At 45.7% G+C, this 13041-nt stretch overlaps 1 protein-coding gene across 2 annotated transcripts; it reads right to left on the reverse strand.

Annotated features, from left to right (window-relative positions):
- Positions 1-3056: 3056 nt before the first annotated feature.
- On the reverse strand, positions 3057-11674 carry LOC118092088 (HIG1 domain family member 1A, mitochondrial). 2 transcript variants are annotated; one of them, XM_035129830.2, is made up of 4 exons: positions 11600-11674; positions 8222-8329; positions 5521-5655; positions 3057-4431 (listed from the first exon to the last, which is right to left on the reverse strand). In XM_035129830.2, exons 2-4 carry the CDS (start codon positions 8322-8324, stop codon positions 4376-4378), a joined length of 294 nt encoding a protein of 97 aa, XP_034985721.1. In that variant the 5' UTR covers positions 8325-8329; positions 11600-11674; the 3' UTR covers positions 3057-4375. The 2 variants fall into 2 exon arrangements, with proteins under 2 accessions (XP_034985721.1, XP_060137013.1); XM_060281030.1 differs by having other exon boundaries at positions 11558-11611.
- Between the last annotated feature and the right edge of the window lie 1367 nt (positions 11675-13041).

Below are 13041 nucleotides of genomic sequence, written 5' to 3' on the forward strand. Positions count from 1 at the left end.
TCCGTCCGCGGAGCCCCAGAGCGGGACGCGGTTCCCTCGGCAACCGTTGCCATGGCAGCATCCTCCGGGCTCGCTCAGGGAGGAGAAGGGATGCGATGGCCGAGCGACGCAGCGCGCAGCTACTGAACCCTTCAACGTCGAAATGCCAAAAAAATAAATAAATGAGGGGTGCCCGAAAGTTGCAACGCGACTGGGGGATTCCAAAGAGATAACTTAATTTGGTTTTGCTTGGTAAGCGAAATGTGTGTAAAATGGCACAGAAATACTTAAAATCGATTGCCAAGTACCAACGTGATCAAGTAAAATAAAAAAATTCCTTCAGTAGCACCTTAAAGACCAACTAAGTTTTTATTTTGGTATGAGCTTTCGTGTGCATGCACACTTCTTCAGATACGTGATCAAGCGTTCCAAAAAAGACTGGAGTAGAATCATAGAATCATAGAGTTGGAAGAGACCACAAGGGCCATCCAGTCCAACCCCCTGCCAAGCAGGAAACACCATCAAAGCATTCTTGACATATGCCTGTCAAGCCTCTGCTTAAAGACCTCCAAAGAAGGAGACTCCACCACACTCCTTGGTAGCAAATTCCACTGACGAACAGCTCTTACTGTCAGGAGTAAATCTCTACAATATTTGAAGGACCATAATGTAAGCAATTGACAACATTAGCAGGGTTGTGAGAAGACTTGTAATAGATGACTGTTACTACCTTTTTATATTTATTTAAAAGTTGTGATGTTTTGAATGAGCGGGACGTAAATTGGAAAATGCATTAATGCTGTGATATAAAAAATTAACTTTGAAAACCATGAGGTGGGAGGGAGGGAAGTCAACAGGCTCATACGAGGGAAAGAAGTGGACAATGAGGATGTGTTTAATTATTATAAAATGGAAATCTAATAAAAATATTATAAAAAAATAAATAAAAACAATTGCCAAGTAATTGCAGCTATATTAGTGATATTGTCTTTTATTACTTCTTCTTCTTCAGCATTACCTGACATTTTCAGGTGAACTTTAAAATCTTCGGTTTTCCAAGAGCTGTTTATGCACTTTTTTGGAGTCGTCCCCCCCCCAAGCGAAATGTTGCCCAATGGCATATTTGCAGTCCTCACACCCCAAAACGTATTTTAAATACCTCTTACTGAAGAAATTTGCAAAATTTAGTTTCACCCCCTAAAATGACATGCCCTAATGAGGGTTTTTGGAGGCGGGGGAGCCTTTGCACAGGAGGAAAACTGAGGCTGGGATGTTGGAGGGGGAATTGTTACTGTTGTTTCTATATTATTATTTATTAAATTTGGATTAATAGATCTCAGGGCAGTTCACAGCATAAAACCATGAAGTACATAATAAAAACATCAACAATAACAAAATAGCCCCATTTTTCATACCTTTATTTTAGATCTTGTGATTTATGTGTAAATTGCTCATTTTGGTTGCGTTTTAATGTTTTACTTCCTGTTTATAACTACTTTTGTTATGTTTTAGTTAGGTTTCCTTCCTATTGTAAGCTGCCTTGAGCATGGCTTGAGCTGTGGAAAGGCAGCGGAGGATTAACTGAAGTACTACGGCTGAAGCTGTTTGCAAGTACTTATTTTTATTTCATAAAATTTATACACCGACTGTAAAAAAAAACAACAACAACCCCGTTGTCACTATTAGCTGTCAGTATACAGTTCTGGTTTTATCACCTCAAAACGGAAGTTACTGTGTCAGTGAAAGTTAAGAAAAGAGCCACCAAATTGATCCAGGGAATGGAACGACTCGTCTGGAAAGAAAGGTTGCTTTGGGGCTTATTAGTTTGCAGAAACATGAAATAAATTTATAAAATTATATATAACATGGAGAAAATGGGTAGAGACACTGCCCTCTCAGCCCTTATATTGCAAGAGTGATGTAGTAGTCAGGAATACTTGGGAGTAGGACCCAGGAGACTAGGGTTCAAATTCCCACTCAGCCATGAAGTTCAGCTGGTGACCTCACCCAGTTACTCACCCTCTGCCTAGCCTACCTCACAAGGTTGTTGTGAGGGTAAAATGGCAAGGAAGAGGAACCATGTACCCATCTTGAGCTCCACAGGCACAAACTCCCTGGGACCTTGCATCCCACAATTTTTTTTTGTGGCGAGTCCCTGGCTTCCTTGCGCACTGCAAGAGCTGCCACAGCCACTTTCCACTGCCACCATCCTGCCCGCCCACTCCAACTCTCTTCTCTTCCCCTTCCCCCATCCCACTCCTCCACCTGTGCCGGAAATAAGTGCCCACCTCTAAGGAGGTTTAGAAAATGTCTGTGTGCCACCTTACCTCTGGCGCCACAGCATTGACTGGGCCAGGGCCTGTGTCTCTGCTGTGAGGCCCCACATCGGAGGCACGGGCCCTGGTCTAGTGACTGCCACAGGGCTTGCACCAGTCATACCATGACCACGTTGTGACACCATCATGTCACGGCACCCACGCACTGGGCACCCACAGCGTGGAGCCCAAGTCGGCCTCCCTGTTGAGCTCCTTGGAGGAAAAGGTGGGATGGAATAACAATAGAAAATTGGTCTTATCGGTTCTCCCCAGATCTAGCATCTATAGCCCTAAGCATGACAGTTTGGCAGGGACTTACTTGCCCCACTTGTGGGGTGACTGAGACAAACCCTTTGATACCTTCATGTAAGCAAAGTTCCAAACATTTAAGGGAAGTTAATCTGCCTTTTCTGTTTGTACTTCACAATTAATACTAATATCGATCAGTCTTAGTTAATCTGTGTCAATACCAACTACGGGAAATGCGTCTCTCATGGAAAACTCAAGATTGAGGTTTTATGTTATTGTTTTGTTGCTGTCCGGTTCAGGAATCCTTGATGCACATGTTTTAATAAACAGACCTCCTGCTTTATCAAAACTTACCCTCCTGTTCTAGCTACAGAGTTTGATACCCCTCATTGCATTCCATAACTCTGGGCCCCCACAGATCTGCATATTTTCTTTTCTACTGCCGCTTACAAGGGCAGGAAAGTATGCCACAGAACAACACAAAAGACAAAATAATGGACTACACAGACGTGGTTTGTGACGGAGTACCATTGTTCTCATGTACATATATTTAATAAAACCAGAGTCACGGACTTAGATTTACACTGCATTATTTAGCATTATTCAGAACACTATGATAAAATCAAGGAATGCAGGCAGCCTGGCAGAAAACATAATTTTACAGACCTGAAATTCCATTTCAGCCACAGCTGTTAAGTCCCATCTATTAGTTGTGAGCAACAGGATGACAACAGAGTGTTGAGTGAGTTTTTGGCGGGATATATTCAGCATCACTTGGCCGCTAACAAGTACGTATCTCCCTAACTTCATGCTGAGCCACAGAGAGGCTCAGGAAGCAGTGAGACATCTTGCCGCTTTCTGAGCCAGTTCAAGGCTCTGCATGGTGAGAATTCTTGACGTCATCTCTTCCTGCAGCTTTGAGCTGGCAAGGAAGACGGGGCTGGCTTCAACATTGAGGTTTGGGGTGATGTGACAATCAAGACCTCACCTGTTCAGGGGAAAAATCAGAAGGTGGTAACAACAAAATTTTGGCTAGCTACGGGGGTGGGGAGTGGGGACAGAGGACAACCAAATGTATGAATCCCCTGCCCAGCAGATCTTGTTTCACTACTAAGGTTTCAGCATTCCACGTTTTCCATCCAATGTTGAGAACCATGCTTTGTTTTTAATTTGGCCCCATTATTTCACTACAAGGCTTTTCCATATGGGGAGCCCACCCTGTGCAAACAAGCCGTACAGAAGCTTCCTTAAAATATACGCAATACAAAGTGTGTAATTAAGAATTCAAGAAACTACAATGCCCTCCGGTGAAAATAAGTGAGTTTTAGAATTTAATATTGTGTAATAAATAAAAGATAGTAAATAATTTAATCTATGGAAAGAGTTACTTGTCCACAACATTTGTTCTAAGGGAGTTTAAAGAATTCAGAGTGTTAGATTTTGTGTTCTGCTAAACATTGGTACCCCTCTACCAACATTTTCTCACTTGATTATTTCACGAAGCAAAGGAACAACTTCTGAAGAGGAAATTCTGGGCCTCTAAGCCACAGAGTGCCTAGGATGCATAGCAAAAAAGGTTTGGATGCTATTAAGAAAGAAGCACCAGCTGATTGCGTCACTCAAGCCAGAGAGAAGAACAGGTTTGAAGTCACTGACAACTTAATGTAGAGCAACACAGGCAGCGTAGAGGTTAACACCGTGTGTGACGTGGACAGAGTTACAGAGCGCCACTCCCTTGTGCTTGTTATCACCGCAGAGCCCTTTCCATGTGAGGTCTATCACTAGAGAGTACATAAGAACACCAGCACACACAGGTTTCAACTGATGGCTTCCTAGGGCTTGGGCTTGGGCTTGGCCCAGTATTCTTGATACATGGAATAAAGGACACCTGGAAGAAGAAAAGGAAAAGGTATGTTAGAAACGAGGGTTAAGAGTTCATAGAATCATAGAGTTGGAAGGGAGCCTGATGCAGGAATCTCAGCTAAAGCAACCATGACAGATGGCCATCCAACCTCTGCTTAAAAACCTCCAAAGGAGGAGAGTCCACAACTCTAGATCTCCTTTCTTGTAACTTGAAGCCTTTGGTTCCAGTCCTACCCTCCGGAGCAGGAGAAAACAAGTTCAAAGCTGTCTTTCTTTTGCAGCTCCATCCTTGTTAGAGGACCTACCCCAAACATGAGTCTGCTGGATCAGGCCAACGGCCCACCTAGTCCGGCATCCTGTTCTCACAGCGGTCAAGCAGATGCCTGTGGGAAGCCTGCAAGTAGGACTGAATCCCAAGAGCCCTCTCTCCTCCTGTGGTTTTCAGTAACTGAAGGCAAGTAGCCTTCAATAGCCCTCGTCTCCACAAAACAGTGGACCTCACAACCTAGCAGGCCTATGCCACCCGACCAAGGAAGTCAGATTTAACAGTGTGTGTTCCATTACATGTTCTTACTATGCGAGACCCACATCTTCTTGTAGAGTAAATCAACAGGGGGTGTGTCACGATATCTGCCAAGGATCAGTTTAGCTGTTTCTTGTTTAGGCACCTCATCTACTGTATCTCTGCAACCATCTTCTATCTATCAAGACCTATACATAGACTCTGCCTAACTATGCAATCAAGGGGGATGTTTGTCGTGCTGCCCAATGGAGGCAGAGTTAAGATTTAGGAACTGAAGGATTCAGAGCCCTCCACCGTGCCCCTGTAAAACACCTGCCTAGGCTGCACACAAAGCAGTAAGAGATCCACTTCCATACTGGGAGGGAGAGGAACTCATGGAAGCACATATATCGTGATCAGTGACCCGTTATCGTTATCAGGGCTCTTGCGGCTTCCTTTAGGATCACAGAAAACACAAGTGCACAAGCCAGGGACTGGCCCAAATCAAGTCACCCTCTCTCAGGTACCTCGGCAAACTGAAAGGTTTGCAGGGAAAGGCGACTTTCCGCGTATCTGAAAAAGACACAAGAGTTTTCGGTTTTTGGTACGTACCGCAGGTCATGGCCCCCACCACGAAGCCCTGTGCTGCTACACGCATATGAATCAGATGAACGGACATTTTGGTGTTCCCTCTGTGCTTCAGCTTGTAGAGCCCATAGGCCACCACGGCTGCAAAACCTGAAATGCCTGGAGAAAAGGGGAAGAAGAGAGTCAAAAGTGCCCTGTAAATGCTGTATTTCTTGTATGCCAGCGCAGCCAGCCCCTGCAGCACTCTCAACAGAACTCTTGATTAAAGTGGCTGGGGTGACGACAGCTAATAGTGCTTGGTATCCCCAAAAGCTGCTCAGGGTCATGGAAGATGTATGCACTGAACACCTGTGTCATGAACAGCTTATCAAGGCGTGCGGAGCCTCGGGGCCACAGGCCAATCCTGGCTCATTAGGCCATTCCCCCAAAGTATCTTTATCACACTGCCCACTATATACAGAGATGCTTTTTAAAATCCCTTGCTTGTCCAGGAAAGGTGTCTCTCCCCGGTGGAGAAGGTTCTCCGGCTGATCAGTGATGCTCATGCTCATAATGTGACTTATAATGTGGCCCACTTTGTGCTGGTGGCAATAAAGATCAGGAACAAGAACCTGGACAAAACTGCAGTGAGCCGCAAGGGAGATTCAGAGGTCTAAATAGGAAAATATTGTGAGCCATGTGCAGTCCCCAATCTACCCAGGCACCTGCATTTTATGATTTTCATGGTTCAGGAAGTGGCTGTTTTTTATATACAGTCATATAGTTATATAGATACTTCTCTGATAGTGTTTGTATGGTTTTCCCATGGTCTTTGGCTAGTACAATAAAGCTTATTTACTAACCCAAAGCATGGCAACCCCATACTTGATGTCCCATGTGACTTCCCCGTCCTGGAACAAGCAGGCTTCACATTAGGTGTGGGGCAAGAACTGACGTGGCTTTAAAGGAATGGTCAGGAGCTTATAGTGAGCTCTCAATTGTTCCTTGGCCAGACCAAGAGGCACATGGGAGCACGGAACTGTTGTTAAAATGGAGGGTGTGTGTTTATTTTAGGAGCCATTTCAATTGAAACCAGTTCCTCCTACCATGGAGAAACCGGTTTCTGGAGCTTTAAAAGCTGTCAGAGATGCTTATGCGGCTACTCTAGAGTAACGACTCCTCACAGCATAGTCCTTTCAGGCTTTTATTAAGTGCTGATTATTTACAGTGCTCAGAGCGATCTATATACATGTTGCCTGTCAGGTATCAGTACCTCCGAATGGAGATTGGCGCGTTTTCCTCCAGCAAAGAAGCTTGGGGAGACCCAGCCTCTTCCCCCGACGTTTCTTGCGCAATTCCGGGGTCGGCGGGACTGGCCTTCCCCCCTTGCTCCCCCCCTTCCTGTCCCACCTTGGTCAATGGCTCCGCTACCTTGCCTGAGCCTCGGACACCACTTCCTGATTCTCCGCTGGAGGCAGAACTCTCCCTGCTTTCCCCAGCGCTTGGGGATGGGCTGGAACTTAAGATGGGAGGGACCTCCCGGCATCCCCTGTCCCTCACAAAAGCAGTGTGGCACACTTTGCAAAAGGGCTTTCAAACAACCCCACGACACGCGCTCTGAAGTCCCAATATATGGGCTTCAAAATGCAGCATCGCGAGACAGCATAGTATTGTGAGTGACAAGTATGATGCCCTGCCAATTTGTCCCACCAGGGGTGGGGGTGGGGATAAGGATCTGATCCACCAGTCAGAAAATGTTAAAGGTTCCCCCACAATGATGTAACTAACACCAAGGGCTGCCATCTGGGGAAAAAAATCAAGTCTAAAGCCCATCCCACTCTACTCCCGCTGATGGAATCAGATGGTTCTTTGGATTCTGGCCAGAGTTTAAGGACACCAGTGAAACTTGACTCTGTACTCCTCAACAGTTTGACTTCATCTCTGAAGGCACACTCTTCCACTGTCTCCTGAGACAAATGGATATATTAATAATAATAATAATAATAATAATAATAATAATAATAATTTATTATTTATACCCCGCCCATCTGGCCGGGTCTCCCCAGCCACTCTGGGCGGCTTCCAACAAAAGAATAAAACACAACAATCTATTAAACATTAAAAGCCTCCCTGAACAGGGCTGCCTTCAGATGCCTTCTAAAAGTCTGGTAGTTGTTTTCCTTTTTGACATCTGTTGGGAGGGCGTTCCACAGGGCAGGCGCCACCACCGAGAAGGCCCTCTGCCTAGTTCCCTGCAACGTGGCTTCTCGCAACGAGGGAACCGCCAGAAGGTCCTCGGTGCTGGACCTCAGTGTCCGGGCAGAATGATGGAGGTGGAGGTGGAGACGCTCCTTCAGGTATACTGGACCGAGGCCATTTAGGGCTTTAAAGGTCAGCACCAACACTTTGAATTGTGCTCGGAAACGTACTGGATGCCAGCCATTTCTAGATGCAGTGTCAGCCCCCAATTTTTAAGGCATCAAGGACCAGGGTGGGGTGAGCTTGTACCAAAGCAACTTAAAAATCAAGAAAAGGAACAATTTAAAACAAGCGACTCGCTGACAATTGTACAAATCCGGCCACTAAATCATGTTAAATTTACAGCTATATGAGATGCAACAGTATGCATCAACCTTTTTGCCCTGTAGACATTTAGGACTGTACCTCCTATATTCCCAACCAAAACACTAAGAGGGCAATTGTGTATCTCAAAAAGAGGGTAATTGCAAGTGTCAGAGGGGCTTACCTATTGGGACAAATGGAGACTCCCGGGATTTCCTTATTAGTTTTGAGGTTTGGCTGTCTTCTGCCTCATAGGTAGGGAGAGGACTTTCTGAACTGGATGCCATGATACCTTCAAGGAGAGAAGTGAACACACATTTAAAACAACAACAACAACAACAACAACAACTGATTCATGCCCTAACTCAAAAGTTCAGATTTTTCCTTTAAGAGGATATTGACTTTTGAATTTGCTATAATAAATTACATATAAACACGTAACACTGTCATTCAAATATCAAAGATATACCGGTACTGTCAGCTCCCAAACACCTCTGTTTTGGCTCCCAAACGCCAAAAACCCAGAAGTGTTCTGGTTTTTGAATGTATTTTGGAAGCCAAACATCCGAAGCTACTGCAACCAAGAAGCTGCGTCTCGGTTGTCGAACATTTTGGAAGCCAAATGGGCTTCCGGAACGGATTACATTTGACAATTGAGGTTTGACTGTATGCAAGAATATATATATATATTACTTTATTATTTAACAACATGTCCCGCTTGATAGTAAAAAAACAACAACAACCCTCAAGTGGTTTACAAGAGGAGTAAAACAATAAAATTATTTATAAAAACAACTATTCAAAACATTTTTAAAACAGTAGAATCGGCTGCCGTACTAAATGATCCCTTTCTTACAAATGAAACAAGGATTATGTGACACCTATTAACAGTGCCAATCTCGGAGATCGAAGCAGTCAAGGTGGCACATATGTATGCGGTAAGGTGATCTTACAGGTTAAGTATCAATACCAACCATCCAATAAATGTTATGGTTTAACAAGGCAAAAACACTGAAGGTGCCACAGAATCGTAGAGTTGGAAGGAACCGCAAGGGTCATCTAGCCCAACCCCCTGCAATGCAGGAATCTCTTGCCCAATATGGGGCTCGAACCCATGATCTGAAGTCTCATGCACCACCGAGCTACATCCTATGGCACCACGAGAGCTGAGGGCTGGATGGGAGTGGCCTAAAGGGAAGATTAATTTAACCCAGGCATAGGCAAACCTGGCCCTCCAGCTGTTTTGGGACTACAACTCCCATCATCCCTGACCACTGGTCCTGTTAGCTAGGGATCATGGGAGTTGTAGTCCCAAAACATCTGGGGGGGTGAGTTTGGGGGTGCCTGATTTAACCTCCTCTCCCAATACACTGGGTGTAACCAATACACTGGGTGAGTTATATCCCTGGACTATGGGGGAAAGTTTGGAAGGTAGGTACTTGCAGAGCCCATCCCCCTTCCACATCCGGTCCTTAGCTGTCAAGTTCTCCCCTTTTTAAAGGGAAATTCCCTTATGCTGAATAAGCTTCCTCGCGAGAAAAGGGAAAACTTGACAGCTATGATCCGGTCCCACAAGAGTGGATCCATACTTCTAGCTGCCCAATTCTTCCAGACCCTTCCCTAGTTATCATAGAAGACCCAAATCTGTTACTATTTTGAAGAAATGGCTACCTTATCGAATACCAGGCCACCTTATCTCACTCTGTCCTCTCATACCGAGAAAGCTTGCATAGCTCCAACTGCTTGCCCTTGAATATATTCAAAAGTATCTGCATATATAGCTGCCTGCTGTGTCTCTGCAGAACGTTCTGCTCTGCGCTTGACCCCCCACAATCTACAGGGTTGGGGGGAGGGAAGCAAGAAATATCCGCTGCCCTTTTTGCCCCTGGTGTCGCTGGAGTATTCTGTCACTCCCAACAGAGACAGCAAAATTATTTGCCCTCCAAGGACTCAGCCCATTGATGCAGAAACGCCAAAGTTACAAAGGAGGCCTCCTTCAAAGGCAGGTTAAAGATTCACTCCTTACTTATCAGTCAGTCACACCACCCACTTTCATTCAGGGAAAAAGTCTCCCTTACCAGAAGTCTTACACCAACTTTAAATAAGCTTTTGTTGCTACACACAGGGTTTCCCCCATTACTTCTTTTGTAGACACAAAGATCCCATTGCCCTCAGCTGTTTTAGCAGTCCATCCTGTTTGCGTCACCTGCCGCCCAGAATCTTTGCTCCAGTTGCATCAGAACTTCACCGCATGCTCCCTTCCGGATGTGCATGTCTCCAACTGCATCATCACAGAAATGCCGGCTTTCCTGGCTATACACACCCCCAAGTCTCCTCTCTGCAACTTGCCAGCTACTCCCAAAACCACGTACCTAGACTCTCCAGTCACTCCCATTTCCTCCTCCAGCACTTCACCTAACTTCTTTTTCCCAATTCCTTCCTTTCTACTGCCCCTAAAAAAGGTGGACCATGAAGAGCTTGGGGGAATGAGAATCATTTCAAGGAAGAAGTCTTTTTATTTTTGTGTGTGTGGAGTATATGTCTCAGACAAGATTCTTAAGAATCTACCCTTTTAAAGTATCCCTCAATTGAGAATTTATAAGTGGTGGTGGGGAGATTACTGTACTCCCCAGGCTATAAAGTCTCAAGCAGTTCTTCATTCAACCTCCTGCAAGAGGAAACAATGAGCGGTTTTGGAAATAATAAGATCCGAGATGCCAGAAAGAATTCCTAGACACCAAAGCTATTGCTTATTGAAGACTATAAAATTATTAGTATTAATTAAAATTATGTCACCCTTTTTGCCACAGCAACTCCAAGCAACTCACAAAGCAACTTTTAAAAAACATGTACTAAACCTAAGGAGGGAAATACATTAAAACATTCCACCCGCTCTAAAAGGACATGGATTGTTAAAAGCAAACAGCCTAGTTAAAATGAGATGTTTTTTGCTTGAATTGTCTAGAAGCCACAATTATGACCCATCACTGGGTGTCCAGCATCTTAGGAAGGGTCTAGAGGGGGAAAGGATAAACGGGACTTTACAAAGCGCTGCTCCACCATGGGTGGCTATCGACTCCAGCCCCCCCAAAATCTACTTTCTGGGGCCTCCCCTCCCCCCTTTCTCTGCAGCGACTCCAGCATGTGGCGGTGGTTAAAGGGCTGGACTGGGGGGGAAACGGGGTGGGGAGCCACAGGTTCGACTCCCTGCCTGGCCCTGATGTTCAAAGTGTGACCTTGGCCTCTCTCTGAGCCTCCTGGCCTACCTCGCAGGGTCGTTTTGCGGGAAGCAAAAAGGGGAAGAAGAACCACCTGCACGCGGCTCCTGCAGAGGGGTTTGGAGAGAAGGCAAGGCAGAACAGCCAAAGGGAACGTTGCAAAAATAAAGTTTCACCCAGCCAGATTAAAACCTGTTTTCTTTCTTTTTAAGCAGGCTCCCCCACCCCACCCCAAAAAAGAAAGGCCTCCTTAAACAGGCCCCTCCCCGGAAAAAAAATCCCCTAGTGAGCCCCCCCCCCACCTCAGCAGCCGCTGTGACCCCGAAGCAGACCCTGCAACTCACGTGCGTCACAGCCACCTCCGAACCGGCTTTCTGGCGAGCCCGACTGCTGCGCACGCGCCTGTCTTCACCTTCGCCCCGCCCCTTCCGGTCCTGGACTTTGCACAAAGCGCGGGAAGACCACAACTCCCAGAAAGCACGGCGCCTCCCCAAGTTCCCTATTGGTGCACGTGACCCGGATGTGCCTCTCGATTTCGCAACTTGGGCGCCTTTTCCTCTCCCGCTTGGGAGTACATACAGTACTGTACAGTCAACGGGTTTAAGTGTCATAATGGAAAGGGAGTGAAGGGCAAAGGGAGGGGCTCCCTCTCCACTCCCTCCCCCCTCCCTCCCTTGAGAAGAGGAGGCAGTGCGGTGCAATGGTTAGAGTTCGCATGAAGCTCGCGCAGGGCGACCATTGGGCTGGTTTCTCTTTCTCTCTCTGACCTACCTCGCAGGGTTGTTTGTTTGTTTATTTATTTATTAACTTATTAAATCCGTTTTTGTTTGATTATGCATTTCGTGTTCTCCTTTTGTATTTTTCTGGGGTGACCCACTCTGGGATCTTCAAAAGAATGGGTTTGTGGAAGGGGTTATGGGCTATTTTGGTTTGTTATATGTTAAGTATTTTGTATTTTTATGTGATCTTCAGATGTAGGGCAGTATACAAATGTAATAACTCAATAGGGTATGGTACTGGGCAGTGGGGATGGGATTATGGAACTGGGGGAGGAGATTCCACCCCCCACAAAAAATTGGGAACTATTGTGTTGAGCTCCCTGGGAGACGAGCCTGTGCACTGTTGTGGACGACAAGACCCACACTCTCGGTCTTCCTGATGTGGTCCAAAGGAAAGCAGAGCAAGACGTTTGGCACCTGCTTGGCTGCATGAATTGCCGGAAGGAGACGCCATCCAACTGCCTTAGGGACCCCACTCTGGGGTTTACTCTTGATCAGTTTCTTGTCGAAGATGTCCCAAAAGGCAGTGGGCACCAGAGCCATTATTACTGAAATACTAAATTCTGATACTGAAATACTAAATTATTACTGAAATACTAAATACCAATTCTGGGCTGCATCAATAGGAGTATAGCATGTAGATCAAGGGAAGTAATAGTACCACTGTATTCTGCTCTGGTCAGACCTCACCTGGAATACTGTGTCCAGTTCTGGGCACCACAGTTCAAGAAGGATGCTGACAAGCTGGAACGTGTCCAGAAGAGGGCAACCAAAATGGTCAAAGGCCTGGAAACAATGCCTTATGAGGAACGGCTTAGGGAGCTGGGTATGTTTAGCCTGGAGAAGAGAAGGTTAAGGGGTGATATGATAGTCATGTTCAAATATATAAAAGGATGTCATATAGAGGAGGGAGAAAGGTTGTTTTCTGCTGCTCCAGAGAAGCGGACACGGAGCAATGGATTCAAACTACAAGAAAGAAGATTCCACCTAAACATTAGGAAGAACTT

Source organism: Zootoca vivipara, chromosome 12, assembly GCF_963506605.1.
Source record: "Zootoca vivipara chromosome 12, rZooViv1.1, whole genome shotgun sequence".
Lineage (NCBI taxonomy): Eukaryota > Metazoa > Chordata > Lepidosauria > Squamata > Lacertidae > Zootoca > Zootoca vivipara.

Bases quoted from the DNA above. Each gene is read 5' to 3' on its own strand.
- LOC118092088 (XM_035129830.2), bottom strand. From the start codon at position 8,324: ATGGCATCCAGTTCAGAAAGTCCTCTCCCTACCTATGAGGCAGAAGAC. The intron at 5,656-8,221 runs GTAAGCCCCTCT...CCTTTTCTCCAG, and splicing joins GTCTCCATTTGTCCCAATAG to GCATTTCAGGTTTTGCAGCC. The intron at 4,432-5,520 runs GTACGTACCAAA...TTCTTCTTCCAG, and splicing joins GGTGGGGGCCATGACCTGCG to GTGTCCTTTATTCCATGTAT.